Here is a 27,363-nt window from a genome sequence, read left to right as displayed (position 1 = left end):
ACTGGTAAGTGAGGCTGGATACAAGAAGCAAGTTAGCTTAAAATATAAGCTACTGCAGCCCCTGGCAGGAAACAATAGCTACTGCTCACTTCAAGGAAAGTTGTGCTTTGTTTTACAGATAAAATCTGTGGATTTATAAGAGATAGGAGGAACACAATATATTCAATTTAAACAATGGGTTAGAAGTATTTTAATGCCTCCAAGCCACAAGTTCATATGACCACTTAGCAGTTCCCCTCCTCCAATCCTCTCCTGCCTAGTTCCCAGTTCACCAGAAACAGTTTGCACTTATTTCCTCAACTGTGCAACCAAGATGTGAAGCCCCATCATCACAGATGGGGAAATGAGGCACAGGGACTGGCCCCAAGCACCAAAAATAAGAAGCTAAAAGCAACTCCTTGGCTCATGTTTTAAAAGCAAAGCAGCTTTGAGGGAGGAGGTTGTCCTCTACCGATTCTTGTGTTTTGATAGAAAAGGGTGCCTTGAAATCTGTCCTAAGCCCACCTTTAAAAAGGCCAATGATAAAAAAGGTTATCTGAGACCTTTATAGACTCTGAAGGCTTTCAAGTGTGTACCTGGGCCAGGATTACCAAAGGAGAAATCTGACCAGGGGTCTGGTATATGAATGTAAACGATAACCAGATAAAGGCCAGTGGGTGGGGAAAAGTGAACGAGTATCTCAGAACAGAGATAAGGAAGGGGTGTGGATGGGGAGACTATCAGCTTTGCTTGAGAAATGTGTAACGAAATGGCCAGTGTCTCTCAGTAGGATCCAGGGAAGAGAAACTACAGACATCGCGTTTTTCTGGCTGCAAGAGTGGGTCTACTTTCAGTCTTCCTTCCTGCTCCTTTAAATGAGGAGCTGGGGGTAGGGAGCGAGAAGGCTGATGATGGTCTGGGCCTGCTTCTTCTACCCTCCTCCAGCCCTAGGAATTCCTGGAAAACTCCTTCCAACCCAATCCAAACGGGCTCTCTTCGGGTTCGGAACAATGACGGGGAATACGAAGGGAAGTGGTCCCCTGCTCGCTCCAAAGGGCAGTGGGATCCTCCTGCGAGAGTCCCAGCCCAAGCTGCACCCGCGTCCCACAGGTCTCCTGCCCTTTAGCACGCGCACTCCAGTCCACTCACTGCTTCCGCATCCCTCCTCTGAGCCTCTCCCCACGCATCTCTGCCCCTCACCCCACCGCGCCCAATCGCCTCCCACGTCTACTCCGCTGGGGCAGTCCCCACACCCGGCCAGGTTCCCCATCTCTCTCACGTCTGGGGGGTGCTCAACGACACTGGGATTAGCGGGGGTCAACTTTGCCTCCCCCGCCGCCCTCCGGCCCCGGGCGCGCGCTCACCCGGCGGCCGCGTTCTCGAACTTGAGTGCGAGCGTCTCCTCGATGATGCGGTTGTTCACCTCCAGCAGGATCATGGCGGCGGCTGCCCCGGGCAGGGGAAGGAGAAACAAGGGCGGGTGAGGGTGGGTAAGGGAGAGAAGGACGGAGGGAGATGTCCTGCTGCCCCCTGAGGAGGGGGGCTGGGTGGGGTAGGAGGTTAGGGGAGAAGCGGGGAGGGAGCGGGATACGGCGATGGGGGAGACGCGCGCGCTGCCCGCGCACGCACCGACTGTGGAGACACCCACCCACCCGACCCACCTGGCCCCAGAAGCCTGAACCCGCCTGCCAAGCCGCCGCCGCCGCTGCCGCCTCACCGACAAGCCCGGTCCCCGCCCAGCCCCCGGCTCCAGCCGGCCACTTCCGCTCTCACACCCACTTCCGCTCGCCGCCCGGACGCGCGGCCCCGCGACTCCATTTCCGCTCCAATCCCTTGTGCGCGCGCACGCAGGCGCGCGCACCGGGGGGGACGGAGGCTGCGTCTGCGCACGCGTAATACCGCCACCCCGCCTCCAGTTTCTCACAGACCCACTCGGATCCAGTCTCTGCAAGTATGTCTCCCCGCCGGTTGTAGTCTCCCAAGGCCTGCCTTACTGTCCAGCCCCTCCCTCCCGCTCGCTCGTCCCAGAGGTCAAGCTCCACCCTTCCGGTCTTGTCATTTCAGAGACCCCCTCCCCCACCCCCCAAGTACCTTGCTCTTCTCATCTCCCAGCCGGCTTCTTTGCTCTCGTCTTGTTCGTTGGAGGTGCCCCTTCCTCATGCCACACTAATGACTGTCCAGCGTCATCATCACGCACTTCTCCAACGCATATTTAGTGGGCTCCTGTTCTGTGCTGGGGATACAGTGGTGAATGAAATAGACTAGGTCCTGCCCTAGTGGGGCTTAGAGTCTGGTAAAGGAAACAGACAATAAATATACTCTCAATGGTATAACTACAAATTGTTTAAAAGGCAGTGAAGGAAAGGACTGAGAAGTCATCAAGGTGAAAGGGCAACTTGGATGGGCCTCCCTGGGTTCCTGTCATTCCTCCATTTCTGTGCCTGGGGGCTGCCTCCGGGTGCTGGAACATGATTATCTTTGTCTTTGAAACCCTCACCTTCCAGTACCTCTGCCACATATACCTTCTTACTCATCAGCAAGAATCTGAACTCATTTTTGTGCTATATCTGCACCTTCTGCCTGTGTGTGCCTTGTTTTGTATTTTTCCTCCTCCAGGGTGAATCTCACAAACTTAGTTAAGTCCCTTCTCCATGCAATGATATATTTTCTGCTAAGTGGTCTTGGAGGTGGGGAGGGGAGCAATATGAACAACAAAATGAACGAAAAACTGGCCCCTGTCATCAAGGCCCAGACAGCCCTTTAAAACAGATTTCCTTGTTTACCAGCCATGGATAAATTTCAACAAATTGCAGATGCCCCCAAATTATATGCTAACATTTATTGAACTAAAATAATGCATATATGTATTTAAAAAATATATACCTATACTAAAGGCTTGTAATGAAAAAAGTCAGTTCACTGACTTATCCTCAACCCTTCTACATATTCATTTGATTAGATCCATATATCTAAATAAATGTTTATATGACTAATTCTTGATTTGTTAATTTTGATTATCTGCTGACTTCCTGCGGTAATAGATAAGAACGTGGCTCTATCACTTCTGTTCACCCCTTGACATAGTTATGTAACAATTGTTGGTTAAACCAATAATCATCATTTAAATTATTACATAGGTGAATATTATTTACCAATAAGCCAAGAAGTGTACTACAACTATGCCTTCTAGCTTATACAGCCCTTCATTTTTTCTTGGAGTTAATAATTGCCTTTTTTCTCTCACTTGTCAATTTTCTATATATCCACAGTTGGCTGCCCCTCAACCACCACAAGTACTCTAAGACTGTCAAAGAATCTAGCAATATTTTCCATATACTCAAATACTTAAGTTCCACTTTTTCTGTGGAATCTTCATCCCAGGATCTTCCTTCCTCTTGTTTCAATCTGGTTTTGCCCATTTCCTGCGTTTTAACATGGTCACAATGCACATTATGTTGTGAGGAGCACTGTATTAATGGACTTCCCTGTAAGATGCACCAGTGAGGTGCTGGATTTCATTGGGGGCCCATGAATGTCAATATTGGGAGGTCTCTTCTCCAGAGAAGAATCTTCCAGTTGTGTTTGGGGTTTGTAAGCTTGGCTGTGAGTGTTCCTAGCCAAGCTTATAAACATTCCTGGAGTGTATGGGAGCAGGGAAGATGCTTTGGGTCACAGCTGACTTCCACTTAATGCCATTATCAGCCCTGTACCCCCCACCCCTACTACCTTCCACTGGGCTAAAATCTATAGAAAATGGATTTCTATAGAAATGGTGGTGGAGATGAAGGAAAGGGTGGAAGTGGGATAGGTTGGATGGGAAAGGGGACAATCACTTGACTGCTTGAGGACCTAGAACAGATTTTCAACCAATTTTTTTTTTAAATTTTGCATTTGGTTTATTTAAACTTATAACAAATGGAATAAATAAATATTTTTGTATTCACCCCCAGCTTTCTTGAATCTTAACATTTTATGTTAAACTTGCTTCAGAGCTTTAAAAAAATAGTTGAAGCTTCCTGTGAACCCTACCCAATTTCATTCCTTCTCTCCTTCATCTCCCTCCCTGCACCCACAAATGTAGCTATCACTATGCATTTGGTGTTTATCCTTCCCAAGTATATTTTTACACTTTTACTACATATGCATGTATCCATATGTAAACAATGTATAGCATATTTTTCACGATTTTAAGCTTTTTGGTAATAGTATCATACTGTAATCTCTTTTGAAACTTGTTTCTTTTAGTCAACAGTACATTTTTGAGATTCACCCATGTAATTACTTGTAGCTATTTTAACTGTGACGTAGCATTCCATCATATTATTATGCATTATGATTTTCAGTGTTCATTTATTCTCCTGTTGAAGAACATTAAAGTTCTTTCTAGTATTTTTGCTATTATAAGCAATTCTCCTTTGAACTTTCTTATACATATTTCCTGTGTACAGGTGTGAAGGGTCTATAAGGCAAGTTTTTAGGAGTGTAACTGCTGAGATGTGGGCTATAGACATCTTCAGCTTTGCTAAATGTTGCCAAATTGGTCTCCAAATTAGTTGTACCAATTTATGTGTCCACTAGCAACTTATGAGGGTTCTCATTGCTCACTGTCCTTGCTAGCACTTGGTATTGTTAGCCTTTGAAATGAATTGATATTAAAAAACATTTGATTGTTTATAAAATAAGAATTAGGCAGATAGAGAGGCATGCATGAAGGCTCAGAGGCCAGATAACATGACATCTTGCAGAAAGTGAAAGCAGATTAGTACATTGTGGGTAGAGCTGGAAGGGAGAAGTGCTGAGAGATGGCTGGCTGGAGACATTACGAGCTAATATTTATTGAGGTTTAGTATTTATTCGGTGCTAGTGCTGTTTTAATAGCTTTACATGTATCATCTCATTGAATCCCTGTGACAGCTCTGAGAAGTAGGCACTACTATTAGTTCATTTTGTAGATGATGAAAGTGAGGTGCTGCGAGGCTGAAGAATGTGTATGTGGCTGGTTATTGTGCTGGGATTCAGACTCCAAATGCCATGCTCTTGACCACTGTGCAACACTTGTATCTGTTACTGAGCAGGATAGTTTTGTAGTTTAGTTTCAAGTGTGATAACATCAGAGTACAAAAACCTGGACCTTTAAAAATAATGAAAACAGCTTCCTGACTGAACCTTCATCCCGCTGAACCTTGATGGCCAAAGTAGGGAAAGTAACTGTTCTCAAACAGCGAGAAATTTTCTGTTTTCAGTTTTAAAGATAGAGGCTGGGAGTCATCTTGGGATTGAGGGGATGTCTGGCTAGCATCCATTTGGTCCCCAGGATCTACTCTTCACCTCTCTCCATACCCACATCAGTTGGGCCCCTTGCACTTGGGCTTTGGTCGGCTAATAAGAAGTCCCAACCGGAAGAGGAAGGGGAGGAGGGAGGGAGGGAGGGAAGGCGGGAAGGAGGGATGGATAGATAGATAGATAGATAGATAGATAGATAGACAGATAGATGAAAGAGAGAGAAACAGAGAGAGAGAGAGAGAGAGAGACAGAAAGAGAAAGACACACACACACACACACACACACACAGATCAGAGTAATTAATCCCCTGCTTCCTCTTCCTTGTGAGGTTGCTACCTCAGGCTGGCTGTCCCTCAACCAAATGTCACTGCTTCTCTCAAAGTGGCCACCTCAGCAAAACTCTTTTCTTCATTCCAAGTCCTGGTAACCACCCCTTCCCTTCAACTCTTAGGGCCTAGGTGTGGTATCAGCATGGCTGCTCTTAGTACTGGATTACCGCATTCTCTCTTGTGGTTCCCTTACATCCACACTTTTGTAAATACAGTCACGTGCCACTTAGCAATAGGGATACATTCTGAGAAATGCAGCATTTGGCAATTTCATTTTTTGTGCAAACATCATAGAGTGCATTTACACAAACCTAGATAGTATAGCCTACTACACATCTAGACTATATGGTATAGCCTGTTGCCCCTGGGCTACAAGCCTGTATAGCATTTTACTGTGTAAAATAACATGAGATTAAATGAAGCACAAGAGAAGAAAATGCAATCAAGAGACAAGGTAAGCATGCGATGTATCAGTGTGCTGCTGGTGTAACATGCTGTTTTACAGCAAACTTTTTTTTCAGAAATAGAAAGAGTATACTCTAAAATAATGATAAAATATATAGTACAGTAAATACATAAACCAGTAACATGATTGTTTATTATCAAGTATTATATACTTTACATAATTGTATGTGTACATTTTATATGACGGGCAATGCAGTAGGTTTGTTTGCAACAGCATTGCCACAAACACGTGAGTAATGTTGTGCTATGTTATGACAGCTATGATGTTACTAGGTGATAGGAATTTTTCAACGTCATTATAATGGACCACATATACTCCATTATATGACCACTGCACTATATGTGGTCAATCGTTGACTGAAACGTCGTTAGTATGTGGCACATGTCTGTAGTCCTTTGTAAATACACCCTCTTCGAATTGTCCTATCTTGAGCATCCCATTTGTTTCCTGTGGAATCAAGACTAACATGGTGTGTGGGGGATTGATGTCATGGAAGATAGTGAAATAGGAAGCTCCAGGAATCAGTATTTGTCTTTTTAATTTTTTTTTAATTGGGGAACAGTGTGCTTCTCCAGGGCCCATCAGCTCCAAGTCGTTGTCCTTCAGTCTAGTTGTGGAGCATGCAGCTCAGCTCCAAGTCCAGTCACTGTTTTCAATCTTAGTTGCAGGGAGCACAGCCCACCATCCCATGCGGGAATTGAATTGGCAATCTTCAATCTAGTTGTGGAGGGCAGAGCTCACTGGCCCATGTGGGAATCGAACCAGCAACCCTGTTGTTCAGAGCTCGTGCTCTAACCAACTGAGCCATCCGGCCGCCCCCAGGAATCAGTATTTTAACTGCAATAACTGTTGATCTTGCAAGAACTATCAGAATCAACTATTTGGAACTCTGGAGTCTAGTTGAACACTTGCAGCATTCAGGAAGTGCTTGATGAATAAAGATACCGGTGACTTTTGGTAAATCTCAGTGTTTCATGTAGCAGCTACCATCTCCTATCTGTGCAGTAGACAGTCATGCGGATGGCTGTTCACATCTCTGATGTGGCTTGCAACGGTGGGCAATATGAACATTGTTCTCCAAAGTCAGGGTTGTTTGTTTTGATCTGCCTGGCAGTTTGCTAATGGGCGGGCACAGAGGCTGGCTATTGTTTTAACCCCATAGACTGCACTGAAGTGGCTTACCCAGTGGTGTCAGTTAAGGGAATTTAAAGGGACAGAACACCCCTTTTATTTTTCCTTTCCTTTCCATTCTTTTCTTTCCTTTTGGACAGCGATTTAATGAAATCTCTGTCAGGTTACTGGCTGACCACAGATATAACAAAATGAGACATCAGTGACCACACACAACAAAGAATATAGTCTTTGCAAAAATAGTTTGGAAAAGACATTAAATGAACGATGGGCATTTTCATCAAACAATAACAATATTCTGTGTGTGTGTGTGTGTGTGTGTTTAGGATCTGATTTCCAGGGTTAAAACTTGGACATTCAAATTGCCCAATTCACATTAGGAACTATAATGTATACAAAGAGACAGATAAGTATGGCCCATTCACAGTTTTTTGTTTTTTTTTTAAAGGAAGAAATTGATAGAAAACACCCCCAAAGAAACCTAAACATTGGACTTACTGGAAAAATACTCAATAAACTATCTTAAATATACCCAAGGAGATGAAGGAAACCACAGAGAAATAACCATGTATGAATGATGTATGAACAAGTATAGAATGGCAATAAAGATGTAGAAATTGAAAGTAGGAACTAGAGGGCCGGCACAGTGGCTCAGGCGGTTGGAGCTCCGTGCTCCTAACTCTGAAGGCTGCCGGTTCGATTCGCACATGGGCCAGTGGGCTCTCAACCACAAGGTTGCTGGTTCAATTCCTCGACTCCTGCAAGGGATGGTGGGCTGCACCCCCTGCAACAAGCAATGGCAACTGGACCTGGAGCTGAGCTGTGCTCTCCACAACTACGATTACAACTATGACTACAACTTGAAAGAACAACAACTTGACTTGGAAAAAATCCTGGAAGTACACACTGTTCCCCAATAAAGTCTTGTTCCCCTTACCCCAATAAAAGAATCTTTTTTAAAAAAGTAAGAACTAGATAGAAATTCTGGACCTGTGAAATATAAGAGGGGTTCATCAGCAGATTCAAGTAGACAGAAGAAATAATCAATGAACTTGGATATAAGGCAAATTAAAATTACCTAGTTTGAAGAACAGAAAGAAAAAAGAATGAAGAAAAATGAACAGAGCCTAAGGGACATATAGAACAGCATAAAGCACATCAACACACACATTATGGGACTCCAAAAAGGAAAAGAGAGAAAGGGGTAGAAAAAATATTTGAAGAAATGATGGTCATAAACTCCCCAAATTTGATGTAAAGACATGAATATACACATCCAGTAAGCTCAAATAACTCAAAGCAGAATAAACTCAAAGATCTATACTGAGATACATTATAATCAAACTGTTGAAAGCTAAACACAAAGAGAAAATCTTGAAAGTAGCAAGAGAGAAGTGGCTCATAATTTACAAGGGATCCTTAATAAGATTAACAGTTGATTTCTCATCAGAAACCATAGATGCCAGAAGGCAGTGGGATGATATCTTTAAAGTGCTAGGGAAATAAATTCTATCAACTAAGAATTCTATATCCAGAAAAACTATCGTTCAAAAGTGAAGCAGAAATTAAGACGTTCCCAGATAAACAAAAACTAATGGAGTTCATTGCTAGTAGACCTACCATACAAGAAATGCTAACAGGAGTCCTTCAAGCTGAAATGAAAGGACACTAGATGGTAACATGAAGTATTATGAAGAAATAAAGATCACTGGTAGATGTAACTACATACATAAACTTAAAAGCTAGTATTATTGTATTTTTAAATGTAAATCCTCTGTTTTCTATATGATTTGCAAGCCAAATGCATAAAACAATAATTATAAATGTATGTTAATGGGCACACAATATATAAAGATGTCATTTGCGACAATAACAACATAAAGGTGGATGGAGAGGGTTAGGAACAGAGTTAATGTATGCTATTGAAGTAAGTTGGTATAAATTCAAATTAGATTTTTATAAATTTAGGATGTTAATTTTAATCCTAATGGTAACCACTAAGATAATAACTGAAAAAAAAGTTTGGAAAAAGAAATGAGTAAGGAATCAAAATTATACACTAGAAAAATCAATCAAATGCAAGAGTAGGCAATATTGGAGGAGATAAAAAACAAAAAAGATATAAGACATATAGAAAATGTGAATCTTGTTAAGATGGCGCAATATTCCCCAAAGCAATCTACAGATTCTATGCAATCCTTATCAAAATTCCAGTGGCTGACTTTTTGTTGTTGTTGCAGAAATGGAAAAGCTGATCCTTAAGTTTGTAGAGAACTGCAAGAGACCCCAAATAGTCAAAATGATATTTTAAAAGACAAACAAAATGGGAAGATTCACACTTTCTGAATTCAAAAGTTATTACAAAGCTGCAGCAATAAAAAGTGTGGTACTGGTGTAAAGACAGACATATACAGACCAGTGGGATAGAACTGAGAGTCCAGCAATAAACCCAATATCTATGGCCAAGTGATTTTTGACAAGAGTGCCAAGACCACCCAATGGGAGAAAGAAGAATATCTTCTCAACAAATTGTGCTGGGACAATTAGAAAACCATATGCAAAAAAATGAAGTTGTACCCTTACCTCATTCCAGTACAAAAAATAATTTAAATTGAATCAACCACCTAAATATTAATGCTAAAATGACACAACTGTTAGAAGAAAACATGAGTGAAATTTTCATAACCTCAGATTTGGCGATGAATTCTTAGACTTGACACTAAAACACAAGCAAATAAAGGAAAAATAGATAAACTGCCCTTCACCCAGATTAAAAACTTGTGATAGACGCATAAGCTGAATCTCCAAATCTGAGATGAATCAGCCAAGAACTGTCATTAAGTGTAGTCAGCTGAAAGTCTGAATATGAATAATGTAATGGGTTGTGCTATTTACAGGAAATTAGTGATTTATTTTGTTATTTAAATTTTACGTGGTTTAATATGCCTCCCAAAAGTTAGTCTGCTTTGGAAGATTACATGTATTAAGCCTCTCATTTTGGCATAAAAAGAATCACACCACTTTTATTAATAGACAATTTCTCCACATCTCTGCTGAATAAATGTTGAGTTGAAGGAATGCCAAATTGTTTGCTTGCGAAGGAAACTGTCATGTTTTGGCCCTGTTCTGATAGGAGAGGCAAATGTGACAGAGCAGATCAGGAGGCTAGTCTATTTGCCTGAGTAGGAGATGGTGACAGTTTGCTTGAGGTGGAGTAGTGCAGATGCTGAGAATTGGATATTTTTGAAAATTATTTCAGTGAAGAATCAAAAACCTCTGGTGATGGATTCGATAGGTACTGCATTAGTTTTCTAAGCTGAGAAACAGATTACTACAAGCTTACCAACCTAAAATAGCTCCCATTTATTATCTTTTGGTTTCTGTGGGTCAGGAGTTCAGGTACAGCTTGACTGGGTCCTCCGCTCAGGGTGTCACCAGACTCCATATGCTACTGATTAGAAGCAAGTCACAGATTCTGCCTCAAGGGGAGGGATTGTACAAGGGCATGACTCACTGGAGTCAGGGGCGGGGGATCACTTTAGAGTATGACCACCACAGGTAGGATAAGGGAAAGCAAAATGTCAGTCGTAAGGTTCAGATTTCTGGCTTGAACAGAATGGGTGGTAATTGTGCTCTTTCTTGAGAGAACATGAAGGAGCATGTTGGTTGGGGGAATATCTTGAACTCAGTTGACAAGACAAGTTAAGCTCCTCAAGAGTATCAAACATGCCTATTCTGTGCTCTTTATCCTGTACCTAGTGTAGTTCCTGACACATAGTAGGTGCTCGATAGAATGAATGAATGAATGAGATCTGTGAGACATCCAAGGGGAGATAGTGATAAGGCAGAGATTTCCTGGAGGTCATTGGTGTTTGTACAGTGATTAATGCATTGTCCTGGGTGAGGCTGTCTCGGAAAGCAGGTACAAAAAGGAGGGCAAGCGTCTCAGGACTGAGCGCTGGGAGCCCCAACATCTTGAGGGCAGGCTGGAGAGGAAACACTGGCAAAGGATACCATGGAAGGATAGACACGAGTGTGGTGCTGAATGCTGCTGAGAAGTTGAGACAGGACAGAGAGATGTCCATGGGGAGAACTGGTTTTGGTCGAGTGGTGGGGCTCAGTGGCCAACTCAAGGGGCTGAGTAGACAGGAGGTGAGAAAAGGGAGGGCAAGCGGATAATTCTTTCTAGAAGTCTGGCTGTAGGGGAGGAGGAATCGAGTGATAACTGGAAAGATGATCCATTCACCATCGAGATCATCCAGGTTCTAAAATCAAGAGAGGGCAGTCCAAAGCAGGTGCAAAGGTACACAGAACTAGGTCGGCCCTCTTGGTCAAAGGGAGAGAGAGCACCTTCTCTGCCTCTCACGGTCTTGCCTTTATACTGCTGTCTTTATTATGTTTTTATTATAGTCAAGCTAGCATATTTCTTTAAGAATGTTAAGAATGGAGAATATGCTAAAGACGTCTCTTTCCTCGCCCTTCTCTCCTCCTGTCCCCTTCCTTCTCCCTCCTCCAGAATAATTTTGTCCAGAACTAATTTCCTCCCTCCCTCCCTTTCATTAGGATGGAAGAGACTTGAACAATTTTCATTGCCCACACGTGGGCTGTAAGAGATGAGAAATTGAAGATAAAGCAACGATGATAATAGCGTGAGGCTTCTGAGAAAATAGGGGGGAGATGGACTCTAGGGCACAAGATTGGCTTTGGGGTGGCCCAGGGGCAGCATCTCCACTGGGGCAGGAGCAAAAGTGGGAGGTACGGGGTGGGTCCAGCAATGGTATTGGTTCGGTGTCAGGAAGTAGAGGGAGGTTCCCTGGGCTCAGGTCTGATTGTCGTTTGTGTCCACCTCAATCCCTGAGACACCACCTTCCACATAATAAACTGTTAATATTTATTGCATGAAAGAATATGTGCAGAAATTCTTTAAAGGACAGCATAAATAATACATTTCTTCCTTAATTTTAAAAAATGAAGTGCTTATTGACTTTAGTTACCATACAAGTAACACATGATGCTTGTAAAAAATTGAAAGAATATAGAATATTTTCCTTGAAATTCTATAAGGAATTCTAACAAGAGATAAGACTTGTTAATGGTGAGCTTCAGCCTTGCCAGTAGGTTACATATTTAACAAGAGGATCACCTTATACATGGAATTATGAGCTGTTTTTCCCACTTTCATATTGTATCCTTTGTGTCAATATGTGAAGATTTCTTATCTGTTGTAACACCTGCCAGGTCTCCATGACACCTCCGAGTCCCATACATTTATTGAACAAAAACCCTTTGATGAGCATTTAGATTTCTTCCAATTTTTGAATACAATGACCATTCTCATTCATACAATTTTGCACACCTGCATCATTATTTTCTTAAATTCAAAGAGGAGGGCAACACATATGCACATTGCAAAATTTGATACCTATCTCCAAATTGCCCTACAGAAGACTGTGCCAATTTAGGCTTCCATCAACAGTATGTAAGGGTGCTTGTTTCCCCACACTCTTGCCAACAACTGGCTATTATAAACCTTTCTAATCCTGTCAATCTAAAGGAAAAATGACATCTCATTTTAATTTGCTTATCTGTAATTATTACTGAGGTTGAACATTTGAATATGAATTTTGGTCATTTGCATGTCTTCTTTTATGGAGTGCTTCTTTATGCCTTTTACTCATTTTCTATTTGGCTTGTAATTTTCTTATTTATTTCTAAATAATCCATCGTTTAATAGTATTACTCTTTATCATGTTTTTCTATTTTGTGACTTGTCTTAGCTGTGGTGTTGGTTTGCTTTGCCATATTAGAGTTTTTACATTTTCATGTCAAATTTCTCAATCTTTTCCTTTATGGTTTTTGTCATTGGCATAGTACTAAGAAAGCAGATTGTTATCAAAATTATTTAAAAATTCTTCTATGTTTTCTCTATTACTTTGTAGCTTAATCTTTTTCCATTAACATTGCCTAATAAGCTTCTCTGCTTATTTTTAATTAGATCGGCAATATATGATTACATTCTAGTCACTTCTTTAGAAGTAATCACTATTATCTGATTAAGGTCACTCCTTTTGGACTCTTTAATGCATTTACACTCATATATTCATATGGAGACACACCATATTTAACATAAATGTTATCATTCTGTATGTTATTTATAACCTGCTTTTTCACTGAACAGTGGTTAAGTATTTCCTTGTTAGTACTTATAGATTGACTTCGGCATTTTCTAACTGATGCATGACAGTCTATTATATGAGGTACCATAATTTATGGCTTGAGTCTTTTATATTTAAGCCTTCAATCCATCTGAATTGTGTGTGTGTATGTGTGTGTGTGTGTGTGTGTGTGTGTAGTGAATTAGGGATATAATTTCCCTCCCAATAATTTTCCTAAAAGCATGTGTTGACTAACCCATTTTTCTCCTACTGACTTGAAATATTACTTTACAATTGAATGAACACTAGATTGACATTGTTGGGAGATGGACATAGCAAAGTGCTGAGGAGCATATGAAGGCGCTTCCAGCGTCTGCTATACCAGTAATATCAGCTGGCCTGGGGTTCCTGGTTTTTCTCTGGCTATGCAGCTTGATCTGGTCAGACAGAAAGGACTGTCCAATAATCCCTTATGGTTTTATCCCCAGGTACACAGAAATCTTAGTTTTGAAATGAGACCATTTAACCTTCTTCTCTTTCTTCCCCCCCACCCTCCTCCTTCATCATCGTTGAGATGACTTGGGCTAATATCTGGTAAATCTGCTTTCATTTTATTAGAACATTAAAATTGTTATTTTTTTATACATTTATCAGGTTATTATAGAAGGTACAAATGAACAATCAGATGCACAGACACAGCCTGGAAGGGTCCTGAGCTTAGAGACTTCTTTGTGGAGTTGGGATGGACCACCCTCCTGGCAGGTGGATGTGTTCACCAATTTGGAAATCTGTTTTAATTGTTACGTATTTGTTTTTATGGGTATTAGAAAAAACTCACACATGGGAGCCACAAGACTAAGGTAGGTATTTAAATTAATGAAAGTGAATCAGTTTAAAGAAGAACATTTTACTTGAGTAGCCATGGCAGAGATGCTACTGATGGTTTGAGGATGATTGACATTTGGTAAAATGAAATAATAATATTATCAGTTAAGAGTAATTGCAGCTTCAAGGAATAAAAACCTAACTCATAGTGACTTAAAAACATAGGGGTGAGGGTTTTTTTCTTCTTCTGGTTTTGTTATTTTATGCAGGATATCCACTAATGTTGGCTAGAGGGCTCAATGACATCCAAGAGTGAGAGACCTCATTGGGATTCTTTTGGCCATGAGGAAAATCACGGTCCCATGATGGCTGCTGCAGCTCTGGCTATCACAACTGAAAGAAGAAAATGGAAGAGGTGCCCCCAAGAAGCATCTTTCCTTTTTGTCAGGTAAAGCAAGAGCTTTCCTAGAGTTCGCAGAATTCTTCTTCTTAAGCCTCATTTGCCAGAAACATATACATGGCCACTGCTCAGTGTAAGGGAGGCAGGAAGAGTGGATAACAGATTGTCACACTTGGCTTAGACCAGCCTCATCAAACTGAGATCCTCTTAGTGAGGAAGGAAGGGGAATGGGTAGTGAAGAGACAATTGCAGTGTGTGCCATGTGGAAACGTGTGGACCAGCAGGGAGAAGCCAAGATGGCAGGACATATGGCCCCAAAGAGAATATTGCAGGGGAGTAATATCAGGCTTTCAGCTTTGATCTCTAAATGACAAACTGTACTTCATTTCCTGTTCTTGCGAGCTGGTGAGATTGCCTGTTGTATCACTTCCATAAATTATCCTTTGACTTGAGCTAGTGGGGGTGGGGTTTTATTCTTTATAGACCTGAGCAGAGTTTTGGACACATTTTAAAATGTGTTTTTTCATTTGTTCTTTATAGCAATTATTACCCTTATTTTATACAAGAGGAAAAAGAGGTTCTAAGTGGTTAAGTCACCCAACTTCATGTGACTCTAACCCAGGTTTTCTGACAACTAGGACATTCTTTATGCCATCTCTGTATTTTTAGGAGGACCATCTTTAAAGAGGAAGTGTTTATTTCTTAAATAGCATCAAGAGGACAAAAGGAATAAATACACGAGAGATGGAGTTTCCTCTGGGGCCTGTCAATGTCACCCATCAGCTCTGTCCCTGGGTTATGTCAAAAGTCAGGAGGCGGCTTGACTCTGTCGTGCATCTGGGTTTCAGAGACCTAGGGAATGTTTAGTTTTCTGCTTGTCTATTTCCAAACTTTATGCATGTAATTTATTGTCTTGATTACAATTTAACATGGTTGGAAGATGTGAGACATTCAAGTTACAGATTTGTGTGAGAAGCAGAGGAGAAAATCAGTACATTTGGGAGTTATGGCCCTCCTCACTTCTCACGCCATGTTCTCTCCTGGGGTGACCTCAGCCAGCCATGGCTCTTACCAACATTGAGACAGTGCTGGCTCTGCAGACGTTGATTCATCCCGGTCAAGCAGAAGTTATTATCTCCTTTCCCTACATTTGACCTTTGTCCTGCACTCCCTATATTGGTAAATGATACAGCTATCTACATAGTCACGCCAGGAAGTCATCACCCACATGTGCAACGCCTTGCCATATTATGTAGATTCTTTCTTCTAAATCACGCTGTAACATGCCCCCTCTCCCCTTCTCTGAATGCCTCTGTTCAGTCCTTCATTCCCTTTCAGATGGTGGCCGCCATCTCCTGGACTCGGTGATTTACCAGTTGGTTGGAAAACTTGGGGTGCTTGTTAATCATCTAGAATCCCAGACCCTATCCCAGACTCTGATTCCGTAGGCCTGGGGTGGGGCCCTGGAAGCTGTATGCTAAACAAGTGTCCCAGGCAATTCTTCTAAGCAACAGGCAACACTGGTATCTAGCTGGTCACCCTGCATCAGGTCTCTCTCCTGTCAGTTTAGCCCTATCTACTGTAGAAATATCTTCCTAAAATGTGTCACTAGCTTTTTATCTGTAGCATAAAACCCGGACTCTGTAACATGACAAACGGCATGATTTGGGCACTATCTCCCTCTCCAGTCTCATCTCTTGTCTTCCCTAATAATACAAAATATTTGTCAAATTTCTGGATCCCGTTGCTTTTTTATTGTTCAGTGCCTTTGCATATCCTGTCCTTTCTGCCCGGACAGCCCTCCTTCCCTAAATCTACTTGGAAAAGTCCCCTCCATCCTGCAAGACCCAACTCAAGTGTCCTTTCTTCCCTGAAGCTTTCCTTGCCACCCCTGGAACTTGAACATATGTTTATTATTTCAGTTACCCCACTGAATTCTCTGTGGCAGAGACAGTGATTAGTCAACAGTACAGGTGGTATTTGTAGTGGTAGGTGCTTGTTAAATATCTGTTAGATAAATACAGCTTTTCTTGTGTGAGAGGAACTTTAGTGCAAGCAAATATGGCAATTTCCAGGAAAATAGTGTTCCCGCTTTTCCCCCCTGTGAATCTAAACTCTAGAGAGTTTCTTACTGTGAAAATCAGTCATCACTTTACTCGTTTACATTTACAAAGTCAATATATTAAACTATGAAATAATAGTCAACATTTGTCTGGTGCCCACTGTGTGCTAGAAAACTGCATTCATCATTTTACTTCGTCTTACAGATGAGGAAACTGAGGCTCACGGGTGAATTAATTTGCCCAAGATCACAAAACTGGTAAGTGGTAGGACTGCTACGATGCTATTCTGCCTCTTCCAGAGATTTATTGAACAACCATTTGGATATGCCATATGTGTCTAGGATAAAAGATCCCTGTACTGAGAGGTGTAGGTAATGGAAATGAATGAAGCAGTGTGGGCATGAGGCAATAAGGGTGTGTGTGTGGCAAACTGGAGGGTGTATACCCTGTTTAAAGGAGTTGGCCAAGACTGAGTGCCAGCTAATCTCCCTCCCCAACATTTTATTATGAAAAATCTCAAACACACAGCAAAGTTGAAAGAATTTTACATCACGTTACCCATTAATCCATTTTGCTTTTTTGACATGTTTCAAAGTAAATTGCACAATAGCAGACATCTCCCTAAATACATCAGTATGGACAGTATTAACTAGAGATGAATATTTGTTTATAGATCTTTGTCTTTTTAAAAAATGTTTTTATTAAAAATGTAGCTAACATACAATATCAGTTTCAAGTTATTCAACATTTAGTTATTCAACATTTAGTTATTCAACATTTACATGCCTAAATAATTTATCACCATGATAAGTATAGCAACCACCTGACATGGTACCACACTGTCACAATATTATTGACTATATTCCCTATGCTGTACATTACATCAGGTGTACAGCATAGTGGTTAGACATTTATATAATTTAAGAAGTGATCCCCCTAACTAGTCTGGTACTCACCTGGTGCTATACATAGACACTACCATATTATTGACTACATTCCCTATGCTTTACTTTACATCCCGTTGACTATTTTGTAACTTCCAATTTGTATTTTTTAATCCCTTCACCTATTTCACCCTGCCACCAGCCCCTCTCCCCTCTGTCACCCTGATAATTCTAGTACCCATCTGACACCATATGTAGTTATTATAATATTATTGACTATATTCCTTATATTATACCCTACATCCCCATGATTACTGTGTAACAACCAGTTTGTACTTTTTAATCCGTTCCCCTTCTTACACTCACCTCCAACCCTCCTCCCATCTGGCAAACATTAAATGTTCTCTGTATCTATGAATTTGTTTCTGTTTTGTTTGTTTATTTTGTTCTTTAGATTCCTCTTGTAAGTGAAATCATATGACATTTGTCTTTTGCTGTCTGACTTACTATGCTCAGCACAATACCCTCTAGGACCATCCATGTTATCACAGATGGCAAAATTTCATGCTTTCTAATGGCTGACGAATATTCCATTGTATATATGTACCACCTCTTCTTTATCCATTCATCCATTCAGTGACACCCAGGTTGCCTTCATATCTTGGCTATTGTAAATAATGCTGCAATGAACATACAGATGAACACGTCCCCTCAAAGTAGCATTTTGGGTTTCTTTGGATAAACACCCAGAAGTGGGATTACTGGATCCTTCTTTGTCTCCTGTTATAGCCTTTATTTTAAAGTCTATTTTTTTCTGGTATAAGTATTGCTACCCCAACTTTTTTGTTAGTTTGTTTTCATTTTTATGAAATAACTTTTTATATCCCTTTACTTTCAGTCTGTGTGTGTCTTGATCTGGAGTGTGTCTTGTAGGCAGCATATGTATGGGCATTGTTTTCTTATTCATTCAGTTACCCCATGTCTTTTGATTGGTGCATTTAATCCATTTACATTTAAAGTATTTGGTGATGGATGTGTAGTTGCCATTTTATTATTCATATTTTTTATCTTTTTTATTTTTCATCTTACAGAAGTCCCTGTAAGATGCCTTGTAATACTGGTTTGGTGGTAATGAACTCTAGGTTTTTCTTGTCTGGGAAGCTTTTTATCAATTCTAGATGATAGCTTTGCTGGGTAGAGTAATCTTGGTTGTAGATTTTCGCTTTTCATCACTTGGAATATTTCCTGCCAATCCCTTCTGACCTGCAAAGTTTTTGTTGAGAAATCAGCTGACAGTCTTTTGGGAGCTCCCTTATAGGTAACTAACTGCTTTTCTCTTGCTGCTTTTAAAATTTGCTCTTTATCTTTAACCTTTGGCTTTTTAATTATGATGTGTCTTGGTATGGGCCTGTTTGGGTTCATCTTGTTTGGGACTCTCTGCACTTCCTGGGCTTGAATATCCATTTCCTTCACCGGTTTAGGGAAGTTTTCCATCATTATTTCTTCAAATAGGTTTTCAATCTCTTGCACTCTCTCTTCTTCTTCTGGTACCCTTATGATGCAAATGTTGGTTAGCTTGATATTGTCCCAGAGGCCCCTTAAATTGTCCTCATTTTTGGTTTTGTTTTTTGCTGTTCTGTTTGGGTGTTTTTTGCTACCTTATCTCCTGATCATATCACTGATTCGATCCTCTGCTTCATCTAATCTACTATTGATTCCCTTTAATATATTCTTCATTTCAGTTATTGTATTCTTTATTTCTGACTGGTTCTTTTTTATGTTTTCTATCTCCATTTTTATGTTTCCTATCTCTCTGTTGTAGTTCTCCCTGAGATCATTGAACATCCTTATAACCAGTGTTTTGAACTCTGCAACTAGTAAGTTGCTTATTTCCATTTTATTTAGTTCTTTTTCTGGAACTTTGTTCTGTTCTTTTATTTGGGACATATTTCTTTGTCTCCTCATTTTGGCTTCCTCCCTGTGTTTGTTTCTATATATTAAGTAGAGCTTCTATGTCTCCCGGTCTCAGTACAGTGGCCTTATGTAGTAGGTGTCCTGTGGGACCCAGTGGTGCAGTCTCCCTGGTCACTAGAGCTGGATGCTCCAGGTTTTTCCCTTGTGTGGGTTCTGTGTGTCCTCCTGTTATAGTTGAATCTTGGTTGCTGTTTGTATATCAATGGGAGGGATTGACCCTGGGCTTGTTGGTTGTGAGGACTGGCTGTGACTATAGTAGAGGAGCTGCTGTGCATGGGCTGACCCTACAGAGCAGGATTCACTTTAGCAGGGCTCTGGTACCTACCCAGTCTGCCCTTCGTGTGTATCGTCCTTGGAGGAGGCTGGGTGATGTTCCAGCTCGGTTTGAAGTTGGTCACTGGGTGTGCCAGCCCTGGGGTCTCCTGGAAGGGGCCCTGCTGTAGGTCAAGTTCAGCTGCAGCCTGTGCCCTGCCCAGAACCACCTGCAATCTGCAGATGGCTGCCGCTGTGCTGTGCTAAGAGGTGCCTTGAGAGGCCAAGATGTGAATTAAGGCTGGCTGCTGCTAGTACCAGGCTTAGAGCTGCTCACCCAGAGGTACAGGACATGCTGAAGTCAGGTGCTTCTTGTTTGGGTTTTGTGAACCTTTGAGAGACTTTAGGAAAGTCTGCAGCACAAGACAAGGCAGGGAGTTTGGAGCACTGGAATCAGTTTGGGGGGGGCCTGAAAGTTGAGTGGGGTGTGGTCTCAGAATCACCAGGGCTGGGCAAATGAACGGCATTAGTCATGTTGATGAAGACTTAGATATAACAGCGGTAGCCTGAGTCTGCACACCGGGACTGGGGAGGGCTCAACAAAGAAACAATGGTTTCCACCATCTCCTCCATCTGGGAGAAAGCTGCCCCTCCAACCCTCACCCTAGAGTCAGACAACTCAGTTTCTCCCTGTATGTCCCTTTCGCCTTTAGAGCTCCTGCCCAGCGCTGGAGCTCAGAGTGAGTGAGTCCATCAGCAAGTAAGTCCATGCACGGGCCCTCTAAGAGGAGTGCCCCGGGTTGTAGCAGCCCTCTGTCCCATTCAGCCACCATCTCTGCTGGTTTTCATAACCAGAAATTATGGGGACTTCTCTCCCCAGCACCGGAACTCTGGGCTGGGGAGCCTGGTGCAGCACTGGGACCCCTTGCTCCTCCCGGGGAGACCTCCGCATGCGGGTGTGGGACCAGCCTGTTCCGTGTCTCTACCCCTCCTATTGGTCTCAAAGTGGATTCTTCTATATGTCCTTAGAGGTAAGAGTTTGGTTTAGCAAGACTTCAGACGATTCTCAATGATGGTTATTTTGTAGTTTATTTGTAATTTTGATGTGGTCGAGAGAGAAAGGTAAGCACAACATTTATCTACTCTGCCATCTTGACCAGAAGATCAGAAATTTTTTATTTTAATGAAGTCTAATTTATCAAAAAATTTTTCAATGGTTATTGCACTTTTTGATTTGTCTAAGGAACTTTTTGATTTCCCCTAAGTTGTGAAGATATTCATGTTTTCCTTTAAAAGCTTTGCAGTCTTAGCTTTTACGTTTAGGCCTATGATTCATCGCAAAATAATGTTTGCATATGATCAAGGTTTGTATTTTTCCCATGTCCAGTTGTTCCAGCACCATTTTGGAGGTAAAACTTTCCTTTCCTCCTCTGATGGCTTTGGCCCTTCTGTTGAAAATTGAATGATCGTGTGAATGTGGCTCTATTTCTTGGATCTCTTCTCTGTACCAACTTTAGTTGATTTTTGCCATGGACTCTGTATTGCCAGGTCTTGCACATTTTAGAATTGGCCATAGAAACCCTGATTTTTTTTATATGAAAAAGTCTAATTTTTTAAAAGTTGAGAACCAATTCTAATTTAAATGAACAAACAACGAAACCAATCCTATGCGGCCAAAGAAATTCACCTGAAGGCGAATTGCCTCTATGACATTGGAAGTAATTTCAGCATGAAGCTGGATCTGTGTATATCAATGTAAATCAATGGCCTTATTTTAAATGAAAGAAAATGGAGATGTTCCCAAGGCATGTAGGTAGGTTTCGATAGTCAATGCAAATCAATGATAATTCACTGCCAGGGCAGGAATAAAACCAAGGGCTGAGCTCTCTTTGGTGTTTAGGAGAGTGGGGGAGCACATCCACGGAGCTACCTTGAATTGTAACTGGAAACAGTACAGGCAGAGAGGACCAAGTGGGAGGTGAGGAGAAGCCAGGATATCCTGGATTGTAGCGGAGGGGCTGAGAGTGTAGGCAGCTAGACAGACCAATGACAAGAAAGAGACAAAGATCAAGAGAGTTCAGGGTGAGCTGATTTGGAGTCAAGGGTCTGAAGTGGAGGGAACTAGAGAAATAACAGGTCTCTAAGCCCGGGCCTAACAAGATGCTTCCTGGAATTGGCTGAAGGCCTCTTTGGCTCTCTGGGGGAAAGTTGAGACAGAGCAGCCAGAAGACATACAAATGCAGATGCAAAGAGCTTAAAGGAGGGTGCTCGGCAGCACCACAACCTTCCCACCGCTGGCTTTACGTTATTAGTTTTTAACATTTTTAGATTATATTTTACACTTAAAATTTGTAATGGGAATCACTTCACATGTTTCAAAAATAAAAAAATATTACAAGCTATTAATGAAAAGTCTTCTTTCTCCCATCTGCCCAGTTCCCATCTCCAACCCGTCCACCCGCAGCGAACCATTTGTACAGTTTATTTTACTGCAGCCATTTTTACTGCATACTACTTTGGCAGCCATATCTGTCAGACAGAATGCTGGTTATATTGGTAGCTGGTTGGGCCACGTAAAGTAGACCTCAGTGCATTTGGCTGTATGTTAAGAGAAAATAAGCAAGCCTGCATTAAAAACAGAAGTTAGTTAGAACTTGCTAGAACCTTGCCTCATGAATATGTAAGAGAGGAAGGAACTCATTCTACTGAAATTGTGATGTGGTGCTTTTACTGACTGAATGTGTCTCCTCAAAATTCATATGTTGAAACCCTAACCCCCACTGTCGTGGTATTTAAAGGTGGGAACTTTGGGAGGCAATTTGGTTAAGATGAAGTCATAAGGTGGGACTCCATGATGATATTAGTGACTTTACATCGTGTGAAGACACGGTTGCACAGAAGGCAGTTGTCTGCAACCAGAAGAGAACCCTCACTACCAGGGCTTGGCCGTACCCTGATCTCAGACTTCCAGCCGCCAGAACTGTGAGAAATAAATATCTGTTGTTTAAGTCACCAAGTCCGTGGTATTTTGTGATGGCAGCCCAAGCTGACTAAATGATGGAGGACCAAAAAATGAGCTATAAGAAAATGGAAAAGATTTTCAATTGCTGACATATACCTTTTAACTGCTTTGCTGAGAGTAGCCAGATGTGCTGTTTGACAGTGTGTTCACGTTGGTCTGGAGGAAGGGTCTGTGAGCTGGCAAAGGGGGATGACCATGAGGACAGGGCTATTAAGTGCTTGAAGCCAGTAACTAGTTGAGTGACATGCATGGGTGATCAACTGCTCGTCTCAACCTACACTCATACCCTGGTACTTGCTAACTTCTAACCTGGAAGGAGTTTAAGTGGAGAATGGAAAAGGTTTGCAAACCTTAAAGTGTGGTGTTAGGTGCTAAATATCGACTGCCTAACCCAACTTCTATGTGGTAGAGGGTATTTTCACCTGATGATTTCACTGCCCCTCTCCAGTTGTTTGGTTTGATTTGAAGATAACGCTGCCCTCTCCTGGACTGATCTTACAACTACAGCCCCTGGCCACCAGGAGTAGATTGTATTGTCTTCCTTGGCTTGATCTCAGGTGTATACTGGTAGCGAGGGGCCTTATGTTTTACTAAGTTATTTCTTACAGTCATAGTAGAGTCAGCTTTCTCTCCAGTGTTATTTCTCAGAGACCAGAGGCAAGATAAACAGAAGGCAAGTCACTTGTGGGTCTCCCAATCTCTAGGTACATAATCCATCCTTCTTTCCTTTCTTCAACTATTTATTGCACCCTAATTGCTAACATGCCTCCTAGGCACTTGGGATACAGTGATCAAAACAGAAGCATAGTGTTCCATTTTCTAGATCTACTGTAATTGGTATAAAAGTTTTTTGAAGGACCCTGAAATTATTACCTAATTTTATTATTATAAACAATCCTGTGATTAACTTCGTTCTTCCTTGCTTTCTTTCTTTCTATGTTGTTTCCTTCCCTCACATTAAGTGGAATTTCAGGGTCAGGGTCTGCATTGTTTAATGTGTTTGGTACACATTCCTCCAACAGGTTCATGGGTTTGTATAAAGGCAGTTAAGAACATTGATTATCTGTGAGACACTGTGCTAAACACTTTACACGTGTTAATTCACTCATCCTCACACCAATCCTATGAGCTAGGTGCTACTTTTGTTCTCATGTTACAGATGAGAAAACTGAGGCCCAGGGAGAGTAAGCTTCCCATGGGCACACAACTGGCCAGGGACAGAGCTGGGATTTGCATGGAGGTGGTTTGGTTCTAAAACCCGTGCTCTTATCCCATTTCATCATTATGACGGCTCCACGAGGCAAGTTTTATTATCCCCATTTCTATGGCTAGGACAACAAACTTGTCCAAGATCATAGACTAGTAAATGAGGGCCCCTGTCTACATCATGGTCTGTTTGACTCCAAAGCAGAAATTTCTGGGTCCTTCATGAGGATTTCTGAATTCAGTCAGGAGAGTGTTCTGAGATGAGTTCTTATGTGCTCACTTCTCAAGGTTCCTTTCTGGCTTCCACCAGAGCTTGGCAATCAGGGCTAGGAGGTCTGCACGTGCCCAGGTTATACCTGTTAAGTCCAGCTATTATCCTGACCGTCACAACCTGGACCTCGTGATGCATTGACATTCTTCCCCTCTTCCCTCATCCTAGATCACTTTTGGTTTCCAGAACTCTCTTACTTGGGCATAATTTTGGTTGTGGGTAATAGAAAACTCTATTTGAATACATCTTAGCAATAAAGAGAATTTATTGACTCATGCAACTGAAAAGTACAGGGAGAAGATGACCTCTGGGCATGATTTGTTCAGGACTCTGGCTCTATTTCTCTGTGATTCTCTCAGCTCTGCTTCCTCTGTGTGTTAGTTTTTGTCCTTGGATTGGTTTGCCATTTACGGTAACAAAATGGAGTCCAGCAGCCACAAGACTACATAGTTGCTTTTCCACTGTCATCAAATAACCATCCTGAACTTGGCTCTGAGTAGATCATCTTAGGTCACATACTTGCCCTTGAACCTGTCACTGTGGCAATGGGGATGATCACTGGGGAGACAGGTGAATCCTCTCCTTCCCTTCCTTTGCCTTCACTTTGGTCCCCAGGTTTAAGTGGATTCTTCTGCAGGCATGTGAGGCGGTGCTGATGCAGACATCAGACACAGAGTTGACACAGAGGCACAAAGTTGACACAGAGACAAAAGAGAAATACTTAAACAGCCATATTGTGCTGTTCACATGGTCTTGCATAGAAGTTGCCATTTTTAAAACAGAGTGGCAAGAAGAAGCCTCTGCATTTTGCCAGCAGATTGGCATTCAGGCTGCACATGTCACAACAATATTTTGTGGCACTGGATGTTCTGCACAGAATGAAAAAATGCTTTCCCATTAGGAACATTAGGAGGGAGCAGTTGCAAGTGGGAAGTGAAGTATGGAAGATATGTTGGTGGGCAGACTTGCTGGAATGTTTTCAAATGGGTAAAATTTTATTCCATGCTCATGTATACGTGCCTTTCCCCCACTCAGTGAAATGCTCTTTCCTACCATGAAGGGAAAGGTTCTTTCAACTCTTGACCTCCAGATCATTTTCCCTCTGGAGACCTAAACTACCACAGTTGCCACCCCTATGGTTCTCCATAAGGGCTGCTCCCCCATTTACTCCTCAGGCTTGAAGTTGGACCATATCCTTCCCTAATAAGTCAGTCATTAGTCTAAATAGACTGGAGTGCTGAATGACTTGATTGAGGGCTTAGGAAGAGCAGAAGGGAATTATATGTAAGAGGAGCTTAAAAACAGATACCAGATATGGCTGCTCTTGCCCTAGTCCCTTGCAAGGACTTCCCATCTAGTGACTGCTGCCCCCTTGTGGCAAACACGCTCTTTCCCTGTAGTCTCATCTTGCACTTGAGCACGCACAGGCGTTTTGCAGTCCAGGCCACGTAAAGTCTGTTTTCTCCTGTGTCCCCACTATTTTCTGCCCCAGGAGCTACCTTTTCCTAAATGATTAATAGGGGGCATGTTCACTCCCTTCAGGGACTCCCCCATCTTCAAGTCCTTTCTAGTTTAAGCATCAGATCACAATTGTCCAACAGCAGTACAAGCAAAGCATGGGGAGCCCCAGGCAGTGGTCTCCTACACTTCCTGCTACTATTTATAAATGATAAGAGAACCCAGAGGAAGGCATGACTTAGCTTAAAAAATATGCTTCCAGGCGCAGAATTGTAGGTACCATTAGCATGATAAATTTGGCATTTATGGAAGGGGCATAATTTACAATGAACAGATTGGTGCTAACTTTAAACAATAGATGATGTTTGGGAAAGAACATCCAGCCAACTAGCCTGGCTGTATGGAAGTGAAGCTTTCAGGCACTCTGTGTGCCTGCCGTCACAGGCACTCTGAATCATGGTGGTGATCCACGATCCATGAATCGTAGGAGATATGTCTAAGTGTCATTTACTGCAAAACCATTAATTGAGCACTTACTCTATTCCCTGCAGAGGATAAAGATGATTCGGACAGGGTCCCTGCTCTCTAACAGTCCACAGACTAGTGGGGAAGGCTGATGTAAACACATCATTGCAGTACAGTAGGGTTCATGTTATCATGAAGAAGTGATTAAAGTGCCAGAGGGTTAAAGCCAAGGGGCAGACATTAGCTGCTGGGGGGAGCCAAGGCAGGTTCCCAGAGAATCCATCCTTCCATACTGAGAGAGGAAAAGAATGACACGAGTCCTACCTTCTCTGTTCACTAATTGCTCCAGCTCCAATGGTCTCCCTGCTGTCCAGCCCATGCCCCCAGCCTCTGGGCCATTGTCATCAACCACTTGTTGGCAGTGGTTGTGCAAAGGAGCAGCTGGCAGTGGAGAGGGGTTAATTCTCCCTCCATATCTCCAACAGCCCCAGGCCACCCCAAAGAAGCCTTTCATATAAGTAAAAGTTGGGTGCTTTTTGTCCTAACATAGCTCAGGTACAGTCTTCCACCTCCTTCCCATCAGATTGCCCCCAAGTTCCTCCTAAGTGGGGGACTCCAGCAAGGCCTTCTTCCAGTGAACTCCTTCTGAAATCTCTACTGTAAAAAGCCAAATCCTTTCCCCTTTATTCATGTCAGGAAAGTTGGGAGCTTGCAAAGGTGGTCTACTAGGGAATTTAAGAGATAAACCGATGAAAATAAATACGAAAAAAGGAAGAGAATAAAAATAGTCACCATCTTCATGCCTGGTACCCCTGCTTGGACATATGGACCCTGAGAGTCTGTGACAGGGCTGCGATCTCTTGACTTCATCTGTTTCGAAATGTAGACGTGGGCAGGGCTCAAAGAGGAGGCTGTGACGTGGCTTCCTTCTCTTTATTCATCAAGTTCCTTCTCACTGTTAAGTCATTCTCTTCTCTGAGCTCCCGGCTCTTACAGTTGGACACACCTGGCTGGTGCCTCAGGTAGGAAACCACCTCTGTTGGCTAGGCCTTCCTTTGGGGTAGGGAAACTTGGTTTGACTGTATGTTAGAAAATGTATCCATATCTCTAGGACCTGAAGATTTCTGCTCAGTTGGCTTCCTGCCTCCTCTCTTGTGACCGGGTGTTCAATTCTGACCTCATAGATGGCTGTAGTTGGTG

General features: G+C 42.1%; 2 protein-coding genes across 6 annotated transcripts in view; one reads left to right on the top strand and one right to left on the bottom strand.

The window, feature by feature from the left end:
- ARPC2 (actin related protein 2/3 complex subunit 2) overlaps positions 1-1,784 on the bottom strand; it is a 28,123-nt gene extending 26,339 nt beyond the window's left edge. Inside the window, exons 1-2 of one of the 2 annotated variants that reach the window (XM_074313188.1) lie at positions 1,641-1,784; positions 1,344-1,425 (exon numbers count right to left, since the gene is read on the bottom strand). In XM_074313188.1, the coding sequence (XP_074169289.1) occupies positions 1,344-1,417 (74 nt within the window). In that variant the 5' untranslated portion in view covers positions 1,418-1,425; positions 1,641-1,784. The remainder of the gene's footprint in view (positions 1-1,343; positions 1,426-1,640) is intronic. The other variant, XM_074313193.1, reaches the window with a different exon arrangement.
- A 57-nt stretch (positions 1,785-1,841) lies between these two features.
- CXCR1 (C-X-C motif chemokine receptor 1) overlaps positions 1,842-27,363 on the top strand; it is a 28,959-nt gene continuing 3,437 nt past the window's right edge. The window contains exons 1-3 of one of the 4 annotated variants that reach the window (XM_074313171.1): positions 1,842-1,930; positions 14,438-14,616; positions 16,836-16,888. The gene's annotated coding sequence lies outside the window, so the exon portion shown is untranslated. Of the gene's footprint in view, positions 1,931-14,437; positions 14,617-15,494; positions 15,748-16,835; positions 16,889-27,090; positions 27,186-27,363 lie in introns of those variants that run through there. The other 3 variants (XM_019741776.2, XM_074313179.1, XM_019741777.2) reach the window with 3 other exon arrangements.

Source organism: Rhinolophus sinicus, linkage group LG01 (genome assembly GCF_036562045.2).
Source record: "Rhinolophus sinicus isolate RSC01 linkage group LG01, ASM3656204v1, whole genome shotgun sequence".
Lineage (NCBI taxonomy): Eukaryota > Metazoa > Chordata > Mammalia > Chiroptera > Rhinolophidae > Rhinolophus > Rhinolophus sinicus.
Note: the sequence above shows the minus strand (reverse complement) of the source record. Positions and strands in the feature narration are given on the sequence as shown.